Raw genomic sequence first — 20,420 nt, forward strand, 5'->3', positions numbered from 1 at the left:
GGCAGAGGCTTTAACCCACTGAGCCACCCAGGCACCCCTGTTTTACTGCATTTAAATCCTCATTACTTTATTGAAAAATGTTTATATCTGTATTCATAAGTAAAAATGATCAATTTTCTGAGCTATCTTAGTCAATTTTGAAATCAAAATTGTTTTGTTTTTAATCTAAAAGGAACTGGAAAGATTTGTTTACATTGTCTGGAAGATTTATAAAGAAGGGCAATTATCTCTTGAAAAATGGAGAGTCTACCCATGTAACTGTTTTGGTTTTATTTTGGCATTATTCATTGTTGTTCTTAGAGATAGTTTTTGGTAAACTCAAGTTTTGTTTGTTTTCTCCCCCTTTCTGGTATTAGTTTACTTAACAGTTATATTATGTTACTTTGGTAAGTTTTTGTTTTAAAATAGATATGTATATACAAATATTGGCAACATAATACCTGCATAAAATTTGGTAGTATAAATACATACATTTTCTAAAATATCATCCATATTAATTATCCCTGATTTTAATTATACCACTTGTATTGGTATTAGTATTCCTTTATAATTTAAACATGGTTTTGCATGTGGTATAACTTCTTTTCTATATCAGTGGTTCTGTCTTTTCTCTAATTTTGTCTTATCTAATTTTGTTTGCATGCCTTTCTCTCTTCTGTTGTTTGACAGCTTCTTTTTTTTTTTTTTTTTTTTTTTTTTTAAGATTTTATTTATTTATTTGTCAGAGCGAGAGCGAGCGAGAGCGAGCATAGGCAGACAGAGTGGAAGGCAGAGTCAGAGGGAGAAGCAGGCTCCCTGCAGAGAAAGGAGCCCGATGTGGGACTCGATCCCAGGACGCTAGGATCATGACCTGAGCCGAAGGCAGCTGCTTAACCAACTGAGCCACCCAGGCGTCCCTGTTTGACAGCTTCTATTGCTTTTATTCCCCAGACAAAAAAACTAGTGCTTGATTTTACTTACCAAATTATTTTTTTCTGATTTCTACATGATTAATTTCTGGCTTATTAACTTCTAATTTTTAATTATGTTTATTTTGTTTTTATGATGATTTCATGATCCAAATAATTAATTTTAGTTTTTACTTGTTTGATAATGAAAGCAATTAATGCTATGAATTTGCCTCAGATTACTGCTTCTGTTCCAGTTCTTCAATTTTATATGAAACATTCATCATTATTATTGAAATGATCTGAACTTATAGTTCTAAATGAGCAACTTCTGCACTCTTTGTAGGATGGAGAACTCAGTCCCCAAGTTCTGGATTTAGTGTTTTGTTTTGTTAGGAGGAGAAAGTGTTACTTATATTTTTATTTTTGTATTAAAATATTACTGCATTTATTCATGTTAAGGTGGCCTATACATAATATGGGCATATGTAAGAAATCAATGAGATAATCTTTGTGTTTATAAATTGTTAGCTCTTTTAATAAAATATGCCAAGAACACTAAGAAAGAACACTTGTTTCAATATTTTCTATTATACTCATGTTATCAATTATAATATTAATACATTATCTGTCACTTTTTACTATGTCATGTTTGGTCTGCAGAAAACTGAAGGTAATATTAAAATCTTTCAATTTTGGAAGAGATGTTGGTCAAAGGATACAAAGTTACAATTATATAGGATGGATAAATCTAAGGGTCTAATGTACCTGGTGGCTATAGTCAATAATACTGTATTGAATATTGAAAATTTGCTGAAAGAGTAGATTTCAGGTATACTTACCAGACACACAAAATGGAAACTGTGTGAAGAGATGATATGCTAAGTAGCTTGATTACGGTAATCATTTCAATATGCATATGTATATTGAATCATCATGTTTCATACCTCAAATACACACAATATTTATTTAATAATTAAAAAAATAAAAAGTGTCCAAAAGTTTTCGACTGGTTGTCATGGGGAGCAGAGATTTAGTAACAACAAAATCTCCCATTTTTATTGTGTCAATTTCCTATAGTATCACCAGAATTTTTTGCTAAATAGTGTTATGAAAATAACATATGCACATGATAACAAAAGAAAATTAAAAGATGCCAATTAATTTAAAACATGTTAGTTTCCCTTCTGTTAAGTCACTTCCATTAGCAGTTCCTTATATATTCTTCCAGAAGCATTCTGTGCATACTTTCTTCCCTCAGTAGAAATAGGTAACTTTTTTAATAAAAAGAGGTGTCTCTGTAAAATATTTTGCACCTTTTTTTCTCATTTAACAACTGTATATCTCACATACCTCAACACATAAATATCTGCTTCATTTTTCAAAGTGAAGTCTGAGTAGATTTTAATGTAAAAATGTACCATAATTACTTAAAGCTAATTTATACTTTTGGGTCAGTAGGCTGCTTCTAGCTGTTTGTTATTATAAATATATTTTTGCAGTCAAAATCCTTATGTATACACTGGGGTCTACAGATAGTTCAAACTGCAGAACTGGAATAGATGCATACATTTACAATTATGTGACATTGACAGAGTATACTTCAAGTAATTATTATGATTTTAACTGACAACCAACAATGGGTAGATTTGTTTCATATTTTTTACTATCTCTTGGTACTACTAAACTTGAAATACTTGTGACCTAGAACCACAGTTGATAATTATTTGTCATGGTTCTTTGGGTTGACTCGGCTCAGCTGTGTGGTTATTGGATTCTCTCATGTGGTGGCAGTTAGATGACATCTGGTGGGGGGGATGGTCATCCGAAAGTTTGACTGGGTTAAACATTTAAAAGTTTGACTAGGTTGCCTCACACAGAGGCTCAGTCAAGGGTGTCTACCACAGTGGACAATCCCATGTGGTTTGGGATTTTCACGACATGAAGGCTGGGTTCCCAGAGGGAATGTTCCAGAGCAAGTATCTCAAGAGCCAGGAACCAGTCAGGTGGGTTAAGGGCTACACTCTAGACACAACACAGTATCACTTCTGCTATATCCTATTTGTTCAAAATAGTCCATGTAGTATCACTTTTGAAAGAAGTCATCTTTTTAACTTTGAGTCAAAATTCATTCCTTGATATTCATATACAGATACATATACAAATTCATTCACATATATAGTTGGTTCATATATATAATGAATTCATTCATTCATTTATTCATATATAAATAAAAATAATCCTTTTCCCTTTTTCCCATTAAGAGAAATAACAAAAAAATTCTTTCCCTGTCCTAGTTTTTCTTGGTTAATGACACTGTTTTTGAAAGTAATAAATTATATTTGCTTTACTTTAGTTTAGATTTTCTCCATTGGGCTAACCTTCACCCATTTTACTTTGCTCTCTGAATTTGAAATTAAATGTAGGCTAGTGCTTTTGCCTAACTTCCCAAATCATTTTTTGGAATGATTGGGGAGACTTACATGATATCAGCAGACCTCTTAATTGAATGTCAAGGAAGGCAGCTCCTATTGGCACAGGGACCTCCAGCTTCATTGAGAAGCATTCAATTAGATGGAAAACAGATGCTTATTTTTGTCTTATAAACCTCAATGCAGGTTATGTGGTAATTACTTCGAAGAGCAGGATAACAATTTATGTAATCAGCAGGACCCTATAATTACTAATGCATAATTTCTAAACAGCATTTAGCAAAATGAGGCCCATACATACACTTCGTAATGAAAAAGATGTGTTTGACACCACACTAAATTAAATTAAAAATTTGCATATTTTCTTCCAGGAAATGCACTAGCTTCATCTGCTTTATTTTGCTTCACTAATCCCTGTCTACTTTTAGCTCTGTTATAGGATCATGGAAATGCTGAATCACAATGATGGCTGAATGGAAGCATAAGAATGAGGAGTAGAGAAAGCCCTCCTTCTCTGCTGTCTAGGATTCTATAACAGGATTCTGAGAGATTATTTAGAAAGTGACATCCAAGCTACTTTTTTCCACAGAGAGTTAATAGGAAGGTCCTACCATCATTTAATTTAGAATGTAGGGGCAAGCAGAGAACTTAAAAAATTACTTCCACTTCCCTAAGGGCCAGTAAAATGATATGATTTTTGACCCATCTAGCAGTTGTCAGTAGAAGTTAGAAAGTATTCACTCAGTTAGTCCCATTCCTACGTGGAATCCCTTCCGCTCTCCTGATCAAATCACACAGAGCTAATCTGAGAAAACCACATATTGCTTCAGCCCCAGGGATGTGGAATGTGTCTGTAGTAAGTCATTTGAAATTTACATGTTCATTGGCATTGCTAGTGGGTTTTCAATAGTAGTAGGTAGAAATAATAATAGCAGTAAATAACAGTAGTAGAAGCCATGCCATTTTCTGAAGATTATATAAGCTCTACATATTAAGAAAGTTGAATGTTAGTTATTTACATTCTCTTTCTGAAAGGCCATTGATGACTTTGCACACCGTGCTAAATCTTACCTGTAATTCCTGATGTCATGTCAGAAGGATTACCAATCTCTTCCTCAAAGCTCTGGACCTGAGACACCAAAATACATCAATCTCATTAGGAATGCTTTCATAATAAATTCACTTCATTTGTTTAATCAACATATAATGATTGCCTTCTGGCTACTGCTAAGAGGATTAACCATGACTTCTGAACTCAAAGAGCTTACAAGTCCTCTGTAGGCAGATGGCATGTACAAGGCACTCAGGGTAAAGACTAAAGGAACTAAAGGAGATCAGGAAAGAGAAATGGGGGAATCACTTCCCAGTGGGAGGAACAGAGACTCTGTGTGGAAGATGAAGCATTTGAGTAAAACAGAAAAAATAATATTATTATTATTCTAGTTTTTTTTTCTCTTAAAGAGCTTTAAATATATTTGGAGAAAGCAAGTTATTTTCCACATTTAATTTTATCTCTCTAAGGGATTTATTTATGACTTGGTAAATTTATGGAGAGCAATTCAGAAAATTCACAACTCAGTTGCTATACGGAGCTTAGACAGCTCAAAGAAAATTGGTTTTCCAAATTGATAGAGCAGAATTTCTTTCAAAATTCTTTACAGAAATTAATAAATATTATTCTATTGTGAGTAAAGTTATAGATAAAATAATAAATATTTCTTTACAAGTAATAATATAGATTACTATAGAAGCTGGATAAATAAAAAAATTAAAGAAGGTAAGAAAACAGTGACTGTTTTGTGAGATTAAGAGTCACTTATGGTTTGTTGCTGGGGGGAGGGGGGTTGGGAGAAGGGGGTGGGATTATGGACATTGGGGAGGGTATGTGCTTTGGTGAGTGCTGTGAAGTGTGTAAACCTGGTGATTCACAGACCTGTACCCCTGAGGATAATATTATGTGTTTATAAAAAATTAAAAAAATTAAAAAAAAAACCCACAAAAAAGAAAACAGTGACTGTTAATATTTTGAAATGTGTATTTGCACATTCTTTTGCAAGAATATTTCTTTTTTTAATATTTTTTTTCTGAATGTAGTTATATAATCAAAAATTTTCACTCAAAACTTAAAAGGGGAACTTTTTCTCACTTGTAAGATTTCTTTGAAAATACCAATTTTAATGACTTTACAATAGACCATATTTGGAAGCTACATTAATTTGCTTACTGGTTCCCCTAATGTTGGACTATTTCCTGAATTTTGCAAATAAAAGTAATTAATAATGGTGAGATGAGTATCCTTGTACAGAAATCTTTTTCTACATGTCATATTTATTTAGACTGATGTCTGTATAGTGAAAGCTGAATCAAAGGACATTTAAACATTATGGTACATGTGGCCAAAAATGACCTCTAACTCAGGAAGAGAGGACCACAAGGACATAGCCCAATGATGTAAGAAAGACTATTTATTCCTTCCTTTTAATCTTTCATCGCTTTCCTTCAAAAAAGTTGCTTCATACTTATAATTAATTAGACATATTTCTTACCAGTATTTTTATTAGTTTTGTAACTCAAACCAGCCTTAATCACGGAGTTTTTTAAGTACAATTAAGAAAATTTTTTTGCTCTGATCATTAGCATGGAGAAAAGCCCATTTAGTGTGATGTGAAGTATGTATTCACGTGTTGAGAAATAACCCTCAAACAACAAAATTTCAGCAATTTAAAGTGAAAACTGAGTGTATTCTTGTGTTATTCTGCCTGAGCCAAACTAACTAATACATTTTTAAAAATTAAAGAAATAATTATTAACTTTGGAAACATTTTCCACCTAATCAGGATGCCAACTGGCATTGTTTAATAATATGGGCAATATCCTCACATATGAGTTCTAGACAGCAGGATCCCTGTATGGAAGTCAGAGGGAGATTAAAATGCTTTATTTTGGATATCAAGAAGCATCTTACCTTGACTTTACAATTGTATATGCTTCATCAGTATTAAATGCTCAATATGTTTGGGAATTAAAAAGAAAGGAACAGACTCAGTTTTACTAAGTAAACTTCAACACAAAAATATGTTGATTTGTGCATTAAAAAAATCTATGCATAATTTTCTTAAAATCATAGTTTTGAAAAGTGAGCCAAATATTGCCAAAGGATGTTAGGGAAAGCATCATAGATTGATCTGGAGAAAAATTTTGGCCAATTCCAGTTGAAATTCTGATAGCTAGATATTTAAGGACGTTGGCTCATGTTTTAAATGCCATGAAAATCTGCCAATTTCACACATATTTTTCATTTCTTATAATTGAATTTTTAAATTTGCCATTAAAAAAATGACTATTAAACCTGGCATTAGCTCCGGTTTAAGATGTAACCTACCCAAACTTCATTTACTCATCCATTGATATCGAGTGAAACAAGCATTTTTTTTCCCAGACTGGGATGAGGATGTAATATTTTAAATATTTTTTAGAAAACCAAAATTCAAGTAGTGAGTTTCTTTTATATTGTTTTGGGCGTTCTCTCTGCCTTAGATACACAGACAGCCTCTGGCACACACCAAACTGGGCAAATATTAAAGAAACACCATAAACAAAGTTGGCTATGTAGTTCAACAGAATATTTTGTTTCTCTATGGATGCCACCCACTGACTAAATTAATGTTATTAAACTCTTCACATTGGTTTACTCATTCATAAATATTTACTGAGTACCACTATATGCCTAAAAACACATGAGTTTGTTTTCTTTCATTTTGGTGTCTGGGTTTCTTCCCACCTCCACATACACTACTAGATCACTTTTCGTTGAATAATTGTCCTTTATGAATATCTGAAAGTGTATCATGAAAGAATTGACATTCTTTTCTCAGTCTTTTTATGCTGAATATGATACAGCATAATATCATATAATCTCTCCCTGTACTCTCACATATAGGTAGTATCTAATGGACATTATATTCCTCAGTCTAGCCTGAAGCATAAAAAACTTTGTAAGGGACAGTAGCATTTGTGCAGCCTGCCAACAGGCTGGAGATGGTGACATTTCTTGTTTAGATAGTAGGTGATATAACAGACTGACAAATGGATTGCAGATTTTCTTGATATTCTTTAGAGAACTTCAAGTATTAACTTGGTAATTAAATAATCTTTGCAAGATTTCTCAGTGTCACATCAGTTGATCTTCAAATCAGGGCATGAGACCAAAGGTCTGCTTTTCTCTCCATTTGTAATTTTTATCTATTTGTAGGCTACTGGTTTACATTCAGATTAATATTTCAAAGTTCTTTTAAAAAATATTTTCAGGTTCTTGAAATCATTTCGAACATAAGACATGTACACGTATAAACATATATACATACGTATTAGGAGCATTGACAGCTATGTATTTTGAGGCAACTGTTTTATCTCTGTTGGCTGGGGAGGGCTACTCATAGGTACATTCACCTACTTTCTCTTCTTCTTTTAGGGCAATGGGTAAGCCTTACTTCCCCCAAGTTAACTGGTCCTCTCAGTCCCCTGGCAGGTTAAGAACCTCTTTTCTTGCTCCGCAGATATTCCAGACATGTCTAGAGTGATATAAAAGTTTACCAGTAGAGCTGGGCCTCTCCCTGCATGTTACTGGTTTCTGTGCCCATCCCTGTCACTGCACAGAAGTTCCCTTGGGGGAAGAGTCTGCCTCCACCCCCAACTCATTAGAGTGTCTTGCTTGTCCCAGGCTCAAAGGAAAGGTGGGCCCACCTTGGAATTTCCATAAAAATATCCTGCCCCACTTCTGGATAATTTACATGATAAAGGGGAAACTTTTGTTCTTTTGTTCTTCCTTGTCATTATATTAAAGAGTAGAGAAACGTGTGAAAATGTGTAATTTTTTTTTTAAAAGACTGAGGAGTGGAGGGGGGTGTCCTCTAAATGGGAGTGAAAATCAGCACAAGTGAGGGAAGGTAAAGATGAAGGAGCACATTGCAAAATATGTTGTTGTTCTTGTTTTGTTGAACAAAAACTCTTTATTGACCAATGTTAGCCTTCTCCCACTCAGGAAAGAGAAGCCTGTGGGGTTACAAGGCTCTCACCATGGGTGGATGGGAAATTAATGGTCTGGAGAGGAGAAAACAGGCAGTGTGAAGAGGTACGAATGGGGAAAGGGTCTGTAAAAATATAATCTTTTCCCTGTCACATGTTTCACGCCCATGTTTTAAGAACAGAATGTATGGTGACCAGGCAGCATAAGATGTGATAAAAAAGATGGAGGCAAGAAGTCACGTGATGTGTGAACTTCAATCAACCCACAAAAGCCATGCCAAGGGGCGCTGTGTCATGGGTGCAGCCCAGGGAGAACCAGAAATGGGAGAAATACCCCTACGCCTCAGTCTCAAATGCATTCATACTTTTCTGGAGTTGAGTCAGGGTGGCATAGAATGAGGCTGACGATGCCAACGGCATGGACGCTTGAAGAAGGTGGGATCAGCCCCAGAAAGGTGTATTGGCCTAGGAATGAGGCTGATGTGGTGATTTCTTTTTGCACAAAATGGTGAATATATATATTTGTGCAAGGGAGGTCAAGTTATGTGACTATCAATAAATTCCAAAGCAAGCAAACAAATAAAATACTAGTCCTGTAAAATCAAAACCAAACCCAAGTCCCTACTTCTTTGTCCAAGACCCTGCATGAGGCATCATGGGGAAACTATTTCCAAGACACATCTTGTTAAGGCCAAAACCTTGTCCTTGGGGAGCTGACAGACCAGCAGGGGAGATATCATCAACACACATGTATGGTCTCTCTTATACAAGTGCTCCCTACCAAGGCTATGAGAACCCAGAGTGGAAGTGGTGGACAATTTCATTGAGTGGGAAGTAGCTGAACTGACCCTCTAAGATGGTGAAACAAGGGAAGTTAGAGAGTGGATGGAAGCAAGCTAGAATGGCCTTAAATGTCCTAGACAAACAAAACAAAACAAAAATAGGAGTTTGGACCAATAACATAAAACTCTGAGGAAGTTAAAAGATTAAGGGATCAACTGAATGTAGTAGGCAGAAAATGCCTTGGAGAGGATTGTTCCCTTAGAAGTTGATCGCGTAGGAATAACACTGACCTCTTCCAATTCAAAGGAGTCCAGTGCTTCTCTTGCAAGATGAGACAAGCTCTTGAGCTTGTTAGTTTGAATGGAGTGTACCTTTTCAGTTTTGTCCTTGACCGAGCCCTCAGACATACAGGAAAGAGGAGCCCTCTTAGCCAATGTGGATGAGCGAGGCCACTGTTTGCTCACAAGAGCTTGGGGAGCATGACAGGGAACCAAATCATTGCAGGCTTGGAGAGACAAGTGTTCTGCCAAAGGAAACAAATGGCTTTGGTCATGGTTGTTTGTCACAACTGATAACTCTGCTCCACACCCTCCTGATTTTGCAGAGGTGATGGAAAATTTGCCCCTCATCTTCAGTGACTCTGATGCTTCTGGGCTACAATCTCTTTTAATGCTCTGCTTTGAAGTTCTCTTGAAAAGTTTACCCATTCTCTTCCGATGTCCATTGGCTTCACTCATTGAGGTTCTTTCCACATTTTCCCCTCTGTTTTCCTCTTCATCTTTGTTCTGCAGGATGTTAACATTATTCAGCAAAGATGAGAAGGCATTGGCTACCTGGTCCAGGATCTCCAGCTGTTGGAAACGACCTGAACAATACAATGAACACAGAATTTTTAGACTGGGTCCTTTCCATGAAACTGCATAAATGTAGTAAAAAGTGAAAAAGTTGGTGACATATGTGATTTTCAAGGTCAGATGGACTACAAGCTCTTGAAGCTCTTGAACTTTTTCTCAATACATGCCACTGGTTATTATGGAGGTGATTCCCCAACCTAAGGAGATGCCGTTGTGTCATGCAGAAAGAGAACACCTCTTATATTTAAATATAAATATAAATATTTAAATTCATATATGCCTGTAGTTTTTATGTGTGTATTCATAAAAACTATAGGCGAGGATGAATCTGAATCTTGTATATTAAACTAAATGACAAAGAGTGAACCTAGCTCTTTCATATGGGGTGAACTTGCGTATTCCTCCATGGCTTTATGTGGTAGATATCCTAATCATCACCTTCATCATCTCCACCTATACTGTCACTTACAGTTTGCAATGATCATGCAATATGGAGTCAGAAGGCCTGGTTCCAAATCCCAGGTCAATCAATGACTTCAAGTGTGATGTCAGAGTAAATGAGTTAATAGAAATATGGTGCCTAGCAACTGTGTCAAGCATATAATAAATGGTCAGTTTCCTCATCTGGAGAAAGAGGGTAATAATACCCATCTATATGTCCCTCACATCTGTGTAGAAAGCACAATGTTGTACAAATACCAGTAGTTAGAGTTATAAATGTTTAAGTCTCAGGACAGGAATATATTGTCCTTAACCATCCAAGAGAAAACAGCCATTAATGTGAAAATCCATTTGCCTTTTTACATGAACCAGCTCTTCAACCTGTAAGTCTTTCTGGATGGCTCATTTAGACAATACGCAAGTGTTGACTCATTATCATATGGATGGGACCCAGAGCAGCTAGTGGGACACATTGCCACTTTGAATGAAAATAGCAAAAAAAAAAAAAAATCTCCAGATAATAAAACCAAAATGTTGGGGAAAAAAACCTTTTACTTTTATTACACAGCCTTTTTCTCAAGCCCAGTGATAGTATGCCAGGTTGCACAGCTCAGCAGTGGTCAAGGGTCACATTGGTGGGTAAGGACGCTGGCCTCTGTTCTGTTGTTTGCACCAGCAGAGCAATGCTACTGACTTTCCCATGAGCAAATCCTTCCACCTACCTGATCCCTTCACCAGAAAGGGTGGGGGGGGGGGCAGTGACTACTGATCCTTCTACTTTAAACACTGTGATGGACTTTTCGCAGAAGATCATGACATTCTTTTAAGACCAAGAGGAACTCTTGGGTTCTGGGTATTTTTAGAAACATTCTGATTGCATTTTCAGAATGCAATCTTTTTAGTTGAAACTAAACCTTCTTTTTGTGAGCCCCAGGGTATGACTGAATCATAATTGTACTTCTATGACTGTCTTAACATCCATCCTATAGCAGGATGGATGACTAAAATAAAATCTATCCATTTAACTGGTTAGGTTAATTCAAAGAACACCATCTTGTGGTATTAGATGTGTGGGAGTTTTTTGTTTTGTTTTGTTTGTTTCATTTCTTGTTTGTTTTTGCCTTTGGGAAGATTGAGCGATGAACCAATTGATTGTCATCCCTTTGAATTTGAAGCTATTTTAGTGATTCTGAATGAGACATACTCTCCCTTCTGTTTTTAGAACAACCAACTAATTTTATTATTGTTTGTTTTACATTTGACCATCTCAGTTTTCTTGAATCAAAAGTGTCCAGGTAAGAATTGAGTGAGAACTGTTAGTGTGCATTATTAGCACAGTGTTGATGGTGGAAATAAGAGTAGGGGCACAATCACAAGACTAGGGACCATCTCCTGGGTCTTCTATAATCCGTGTGTCAGTTTCATCTGCAAAATGACAGCTCAGGTCAAACAATTCCCAAATAACAAGAAGTGTTATTATTGTTTCCAAAGAAAGAATTGATCTAAGAACTTGCATCTCCCTATGGCTTGGAGGATGAGACAGCAAAGGATACTAATTTCCTCTAAAAGGTAAAGAAACATGTCATTGCAACACCTTTGGGGATATATATACTCTTTTTAAAAAAAATAACATTGCTGAGATTTGAGACCCATTTCACCCACATGAAAATGGGGAAACAGAGACTAAAATGAAAAATCTGAGATATTTGTTTGAGAAAAACACTGTATCTCACTTGACTTTCATGAATTTATTTAAAGAATGTATTTCAGAAACAGAATTTTGGCATTTTCTCCAGTCCAGAATTCTGCTAAGTCTATCTCATGGAGGAGATGCTCTTCAGTGCTCCTCCAAGAGGGGGTTTTGTATTTAAATAATTTTGAAAATGCTGCCTGGCATCTTCTCTAGGAGATTGAGAGTGCACTTTGGCATATTAAGCAAATTCTGAACTAAATAAACCTGTTCAACTGCCAGGTATCTTTCCCCCAAGTTACTTGAGCATAGTACAAACACTCCAAGAACATCCTGGTAACCTCCAAGAGAAAAGTATTCCATTGACCGCCAGTTGGGGAAAAAAATAGCAGCATGCATGATAATGAAGAGGGTTAGGCAGAGTTAGTCCACAAATCTGGAGATGTGACAGCTTCACACCTACCACTTATAGCTCATAGTGGAATAAGAAATGTTCCTAGCTTCAGACAAGAGGAAATTAAGGTTTTACCTTGTGACTGGTGATAAGATTTGTCAGCTCCTGGTTCCTCTGCCTCCAGGGTATGTGATTATGGTATATACTAGTGCTGTTCAGTGGTATGGCTTCCCCAGCCCCGGGACATATGGTGAGATGGCACATTCTGAACCCTTTAGAGTTAAGTGTGGCCATGTGACTGATTATGGACAAATAAATCTGATGATACCACTGGGTAAATTCTGAACAAAAAGAGGTAAGAGTCAAGTATGATTCTCCATTTCTACCTTTCCTTTGTTACTGCAACCAGTGACATTCCAGATGACAGGGCCAAGTCCACATAGGAGGACAACATGGAGAGATCTCCTTTCCCCAAAACACTCATATGAACCTGAAGCAGACACTTCTCTGTTCTAGGCTGCTGCAAGAAAGGGGTGATTGCTACAGCACACATTTTCCAGAGAGTTCCTCCTAATGTTGTGACTCTCATCTGGACACTCAGCCCCATTGCTGAGATTCAGAAACCACACAGCCCCCACTTACTGTACAAGTCAGGGTTCTCAATGTTCATTCGCTGCCTTTGAGCTTCAAGGAAGACCCGGATGTTGATTCCTCTGGCGGCTGAGCTACAACCCAGAAATCTGGCTGGGACTTGTGTGCAGATGTCGGGCTCATCTGCACCAAACCCCAGATCCAAGAGAATCTCCACCGGATCTTCTTCCCAAAATTCCAGCCATTCAGGAATGCTGTGGTAAAAATATGAATATCTTTATCCGGTAACAGTTCACTTAACAAAATCTGGTCTTTTTTCTAGTCACCTGCCCTTCCTGCCCCCACTCCTGCCCCAGTCTTCCAGAAACTGAGTAAAGAGGAATCTAAATAGACAACGAGATGGTGTGTCTACCAGAGCTCATACATACTTATTTAAGGGACAGTCCATCACTCCCACTCAGGGACTGCTTGTCTGTACTTCCTGTGCAAGAGCCATGAGTTTATTTACCTGACTTTCCATTTCATAATAGGCAAATGTTAAGTTAGGTAGGGCAGGGAGATTGTGGGTCAGAAGCCAGAAGCGATACACTGATAACCACAAAGAAATGCTAGTTTATGGCAATAAGAAACAGAAGAAAAAAACCAAAAACCTGTAGGGAGTGGAACTCAAAAAAGAATTTTTTTTCTCTTTTAAAGATTTTATTTATTTATGTGACAGACAGATCACAAGTAGGCAGAGAGGCAGGCAGAGAGAGAGAGAGAATAGGAAGCAGGCTCCCTGCTGAGCAGAGAGCCCGACATGGGGTTCAATCCCAGGCCCCTGGGATCATGACCTGAGCTGAAGGCAGAGGCTTTAACCCACTGAGCCACCCAGGTGCCCCAAAAAAGAATGTTTTTAAAACGAGTCAGTCTGGGGGCCTCATCAGCTACACAGATCTGCTGACCATAGTGTGAAATGCAGACTCCAAGGACTGATACAAGTAATGATTTTCAGCCCCAAAGTAGAATGAAAATATGTTCTGGTTTTTTGTTTTTTGCGGTTTTTTTGGACATGGGTGAGAAATAAGACATGGTTTCTTCAAATTGTTTGACTCAGTTTTGGCTTCGTTTGGTTTAGTTTTGGCTTAGTTTGACTCAGTTTATTATTATTAAAATAATAAACTTTGGTTATCTGGAAATTCTATTTATGTCTACCAACTCTTCCCAATTATTGACCTTCTCCTTGGTGACTGTGCTCTTGACCTTTTAGAACTCATGGACCGTATGGGAAGCAGAACTTTTGATAAGGTTTTTCTAGGTTTGCTTGGCTCTTTTGTTGCAAGTCCCTGCTTGCCTATACTTTCCACGCAACCCTAGGGAGCTTATTTGAGATAGTTTGGGTGATTTACTTTCATGACTTCATCATTTAAATTGGATTAATTACAATTCATTTATTTAGCCATTCACACATTGAGCAACAGTCACCTGTAGTCTCCCTGGGCAGGCCCACTTACCACACATGACCCAACATCACGTTCACACTTTCTTATGTAACATAGAGATCGGGTGCTTTGCTTCCCGAATCGATCAAGGAAGAAAAGACAAGCCAAAAACTCTTATTGGAGGGCTAAAATGGCTGAGGTTGGATATCCTAATCATTGGAATAACTGGAGAACAGGGGTACCAATCCCTTGGTATCTTTTTTTAATTTTTAATTTTTATTATTATTTTTAAATTAACATATAATGTATAATTAGCCCCAAGGGTACAGATCTGTGAATCGCCAGGTTTACACACTTCACAGCACTCACCATAGCACATACCCTCCCCAGTGTCCATAATCCCACCCCCCTCTCCCCGCCCTCCTTCTCCCCATCCCTTGATATCTTAAAACATAAAAAAGTTTCAAGGGAGAAAAAAATTCTTGCAAGAAATCTAAATTGCATCTGAAAGGTTTAATCTGTGATCATATTGACCTCATTGTACACATTTTTATCCCTGCTCATTTATACAAATATTTATTGAACATTTATCACATTCTATGCTCTCTGCTCGTCACCCATGGCACAAAAAGGAATAGGGCATAGTTCTGCCTTTCAGAGGCTTACAACCTCATGTCTAAGAATGCATTTACTGATTGATTTGTCACTAAACATATTTTTAATATCATTAACTCTTCTTATTTATATTTAATTATGCAAGAAACACATACATATATTCACCTTGTTAAAAAATTATTATATTATACATAAAGCTCTCTTTCCCTTTAGCCATTACACCTATCAATCCTGACTCCTTTCCTGCTAAATTTATATTTATCCTTCTGGATATTTTTCTGTTACATATATGCTTTCTAGTTGTCACTGGTTCAATCTATAAATAGTAGCATACTCTAGGTGTCTTTCCACATCTTGTTTTTTTCTCCTGAAAAATATGACTCAAAGATTGTTCTAAGCTAATGTATATAGTTCTCTCTGCCTATTCCTTTTATCATTGTATAGAATTCCATAAAATGGGTTGGCCAATTGTCTGTTTGGCCATCTCCCCATGGACAGATATTTAGTTCGATGTCACTGAATCTTTTACCTTGTTCTTGCAAGTTGGAATTTTGAAAACCCTTTATTCATTCTCTCATCTGTTCATTCAACAAGTTATTTCTCAGGGACCTATTTATAATTTCATAAAATCTACTGTCACACTGAATGATTTCTCTGGTTGACAAGTGCCTGGAAATCACATACCTTTGTGGGAGACTTGCAGCAGAATGGCAAGAGTTGAAACTGGTCCCTCTGGAAAGGGTGGGAGTTTCTGAAAACAGATGCAGAGATCTACAGTTGGGGAAAATACCAACCATGAGCTGTGTTGATTTAGATAGTCCCCTGGGAGATCATTGTGAATCTTTCCCTTCCAGGGCGAACATTTGCATTTCCTCCTCATTTCTAATAATCCCATAATGGCCACACCTTTGAGGAAGAGAGAGCATGCCGTGGAGAAGCTGCTCCTCTTTCCAAGAGTGTCTTGTTACAGAAGGTGTGAGAATTTAAGTGTTAGGTGCCCGCTAGTGCTCATTATAAAGGTGACAGAATGTCTCACTTTTGACAGATGGCAAATCATTGGGGAACCTTTCAGGAACACAGCTCTGCTAGGCACCAACTTTCTGAAGAAGTTAAAATTGTGTGGTGAAAGAGGTACGGTGAGCCGTCACTGACGTGACTCCGTCTTAATTCCCATAATGGTGAAAGGTTCCATATTGCATGGTTCACAATCTTTCAGTGCTGTCTCCTGGGCTCCGGGGGCCATCCATATGCAATAGTAACCAACTCCTCTACTACCACAAAAAAAAAGTGTCACTCTATCCAAAGAGGCCTGCCTTACAAGTCCTTTGGAAGCACTTCCAAACAGAATGAAACCCTGTTGTCACATAGTTCAGTGTTACAGAGCTCGGATACAGCATCAACACATCCATCCTCTTCAGTCATAACAGCTAGGTGGCACGAGATTGGAATTAAGCAAAGAGCACCATGTAGATATCAAGTTTCCCTAAGAGACAAAGTTGTCTTGAATTTGCCTTAGTCCTCATCCCACAGGTGGCCAGAATAGCTGGTCTTTGCCTCTTCGTTCAGTTGCTTCTCCACGTTAAGGTGGAGAAAGTATATGTTTCTGAATAATAAAGATTCTGGTTTTAACAGAGGGTTGAGTTTGCTGGGAGCCCTGACGAGATGCAGAAGATATCCTTTTATGTATTGCCTCCCCTCAGCTTGTATTAAGCCTGCCATATTTCTGTTTCATTCTGGGTTTGAGGATCACACCTCCCTTTGTAACATTCATCAGAGCCACTCAGAAACTGCAGGCCTAGGATCCAGGAGAATCCCTGTAGAGTCACAGTTCTAAGCAAACCAGGAGAGCAGAAGTGAGTCACTGACCTTGGCTTTCATTTTCCTCTTCAACAAAATGAGAAAGTTACCTGAGAGACTTCTAGGGTCCCTTAGGGCTCTCTGATTCTGTGGGCAACAAAAATAGCTAATCTGCTCAGAGGGGAAGACAGACAAAGTAGCATTTTGATTGTGAATTGGTGGGACTCACAGAGAGACAGTATTGAATATTTGGTCTTCAGTGAGTTGAGATTATGGTGAAAATGCAAGGGTGGCTGAGGCATGGGAACAGAGTTCCCAGCTTCAAAAAGCTCACAGTCTATGATAGTGGTTCTTAAACCAGAATGTTTCTCAGAATCATCTGAAGGGTTTGCAAAAACACAGATTTGTGAACCCTACTTCCAGATTCCCTGACTCAGAGTGTCTGGGATGGGCCTCAAAAATTCTCAAGGCTATTAAGTTTTGAGGTGATGCTCTTGTCCCCACTGTCAGGCACCACCTTGAGACTTAGTCTATCTTCATATTAAGAGATTCTCACTGCTTTCTACCTGTAACATTGGAAATCTTATGCACAGGTGACCCTTGAACAACATGGGGGCTAGGGGCACTGACCCCCACCATAGTCAAAAATCTATGTATAAGCTTGGACTCCCCTGATACTTAATAGCTAATAACCTACTGTTGACCAAAAGCCTTACTGAGAAGAGTCAACTAGCACATATTTTATATGTCATATACAAAAAATTGTCCTTACAATAAAGTAAGCTAGAGAAAAGAGAACGTTATGAAGAAAATCAAAAGGAAAACACATTTATAGTAATGTATTCTACTTATAAAAAATCTGCATAGCAAAATACTTCAGTTGGAGAAGGACAAATACCATGTGATTTCGCTCATATGTGGAACCGAAGACAGAACAAATGAACAAACAAAGGAAAAAAAGATAAACATAAAGTCCCAGACTCTTAAATACAGGGGAGGTGAGTGCCAGGAAGGGTGAAAGAGAATTAAGAGTACACTTATCTTGATGAGCACCGAGAAATGTAGAGAATTAGTGAGTCATTACATTGTACACCAAAAACCAAAACTGTGCGGTAATTATACTTGAATTTGAAAAGAAGTCTGCATGTAGGTGGACCCACACAGTTCAAAGCCATGTTGTTCAGAAGTCAACTGTCTTATTGCCCAGCGAAGAGCATGGTGATGAATAACACTGACTATGTGAGAATACGAAAGCAACTCTTTCATGAACAGGTTCTTCTGGACAGTTGTCTTATAGTCAAATGCCTTTTATGCATGTGTTTTTTTTTTTAATTTTATTTATTTACTTGAGAGAGAGAGAGAGAAAGAGAGAAAGCATGAGAGGAGAGGGTCAGAGGGAGAAGCAGACTCCCTGCTGAGCAGGGAGCCCGATGTGGGACTCGATCCTGGGACTCCAGGATCATGATCTGAGCTGAAGGTGGTCGCTTAACCAACTGAACTACCCAGGCACCCCGTGCATGTGTTTTAATTAAATTTCTTCCCCACCCCTATGCCAGCGTTCGTTGATTGAATTTGCTCACCCTTTTATGACATTGAAAGAACCTCTAGCTCTCTCAAGGGTTGTGAAAGCATCGTGGGTGCTGTAGCTAAACCAGTGACAAGATCCCAAGCTCCATGGTGGTATTAAGAAGTCTCCTCATTTCCATTTCATTTGTGAAAGATGTGGCTCTAAAATACTCGAGTGAAGCCACACGGGTCCCACCACCTACCTCATATAGTCCTCCACGGTCATGTGCACCATTTCTTGTTCATGTAAAGAAACTGTAACAAAGAAAGATTGGAATTAATCAAAGCTTCATTTCTTTTAAGAAGCTTCATTTCCTTTAAGATAGAAGATTTTCTGGTCCTCGTCTGAATGAAGATGGGATTGATTTCCGTATCTGAGATGGTATCAGCATGAGGTAGAAGGCATCCCTGCAGCGAACAAGACAGAATGTAATTAATGGCTAAATGGTGTGACAACAACGTGAAGAAATGTACTTGTTCAGTCAAGATGGAAGTCGGTGGCAAAGGAAGTAGCCTGCAAAGGTTTCATGGAGAAACTGGTACGTGTCTTGGATTTTTAAGAAGGGGTAGAATTTGATAAAAGGAAAAGAGGTGTGGCCAAGCACAAAGTATGTCTGTAGCAAGTCTGATGAGAGCATAGGGCATTTTGGAAGACTCACTCATGGTCCACAGGATGAAGGAGTGAGTGTGGGGACAAGCAAAAGGATACACGGAGGACCCCACTGTTGTCCAGCACCCGCCATGCATTTCTATCTCCTAGTCCTCATGACAGTCTTAAATTTAGGACCTATCCTGATTTTTCAGATTAGGAAGCAGACTCATAGGAGTTGAGTAATAAGCCTGGGATCACGCAGTCAAAAGTAGCAGGTCTGGGAATACATCGTCACCTTGGTGATTGATTATAGCAATAACAGCATCATTTATTTAATGTTAACTTTATAGGAGGCAGTGGACTAAGCATGTTGTATGCACCATCCTTGTTAATTCGTACGACAAATCTATGAAATAGGTATTATGAATCCCCACTTAACAGAGAAGCAAACTGAGGCTCAGAGAGATTAAATGTATTTCGCACGGCCAGCAGGATGCCACAGTTTATTTTTATTTGTTGCTGTTGTTTCTTTTCAAAACACCACACTGCCAACAGCATGTCCGTAGCTTATCTGAAAACCAGAAAGAGGAGTTTATATGTGTATGTGTCGGGACATGGATTTTGAGCACACGAATAAATGTGAGAGAGACGATGCTAACAGTCCATTTGCTTGGTTAGTGGTGCTGAGGACAGACTAGAAGAGCTCAGTACTAGGAGGCTCCGGAACAAGCTGTGGCAGCCTTCAGGATCTGTGTCACGATGTAATGCTACGGCAGCAGACGTATGCAGAGGGAAACCTTCAGAACATGGGCCAGTTCCTCCGAAAGTTCACCAGCCTTCTCATTTCCTCTCACAGTGGCTTTTTCTGGGTGCGAATGTGTGACATGTATAAAACTGGAAATGTCGCCACCCAGCACTCCCCTGAGAAAGTATAAATTTTTCACTGTAAGAAATACATGCAGGTGGGGAGAAATTTTGGAAAAACAAGCCTAAATGATTGAAACATACAAAAAAAAAAGGTTGAAAATAATAAAGGGCTCCTCAGTCTAGAGCCAGAGTTCTTGTCTGGGTAGGATACTATGAACAGATCTCTAGGTATCTGTGACCTTGGCTCTGAGTGCCAAATTTTGAGGGTGGAGATAAGAACATGTGTAGTTTCCAGCTGTTTTTTCAAAGGCTCAGTGACCCTGCTGAATGGGACAAGAACACTGGTCTAGAAAGATAAAAACTTGAAGCATATCATGAGGTATGGGCAGACAGTGAGTACTTAACTAAGCCCAGAACACACAACTATAGTTTTAAAAGGTAGCGAGAGTGCAGTTTCCATGAATC

At 38.0% G+C, this 20,420-nt stretch overlaps 1 protein-coding gene across 1 annotated transcript in view; it reads right to left on the bottom strand.

Moving 5' to 3' along the window:
* ITPRID1 (ITPR interacting domain containing 1) overlaps positions 1-20,420 on the bottom strand; it is a 73,499-nt gene that overhangs the window by 43,396 nt on the left and 9,683 nt on the right. The window contains exons 4-8 of the mRNA XM_059396618.1: positions 18,700-18,751; positions 15,818-15,904; positions 13,149-13,351; positions 9,418-9,992; positions 4,391-4,448 (exon numbers count right to left, since the gene is read on the bottom strand). Coding sequence (XP_059252601.1) covers positions 4,391-4,448; positions 9,418-9,992; positions 13,149-13,351; positions 15,818-15,904; positions 18,700-18,751 — 975 coding nt within the window. The remainder of the gene's footprint in view (positions 1-4,390; positions 4,449-9,417; positions 9,993-13,148; positions 13,352-15,817; positions 15,905-18,699; positions 18,752-20,420) is intronic.

This window comes from Mustela nigripes, chromosome 4, assembly GCF_022355385.1.
Source record: "Mustela nigripes isolate SB6536 chromosome 4, MUSNIG.SB6536, whole genome shotgun sequence".
Taxonomy (NCBI): Eukaryota; Metazoa; Chordata; class Mammalia; order Carnivora; family Mustelidae; genus Mustela; species Mustela nigripes.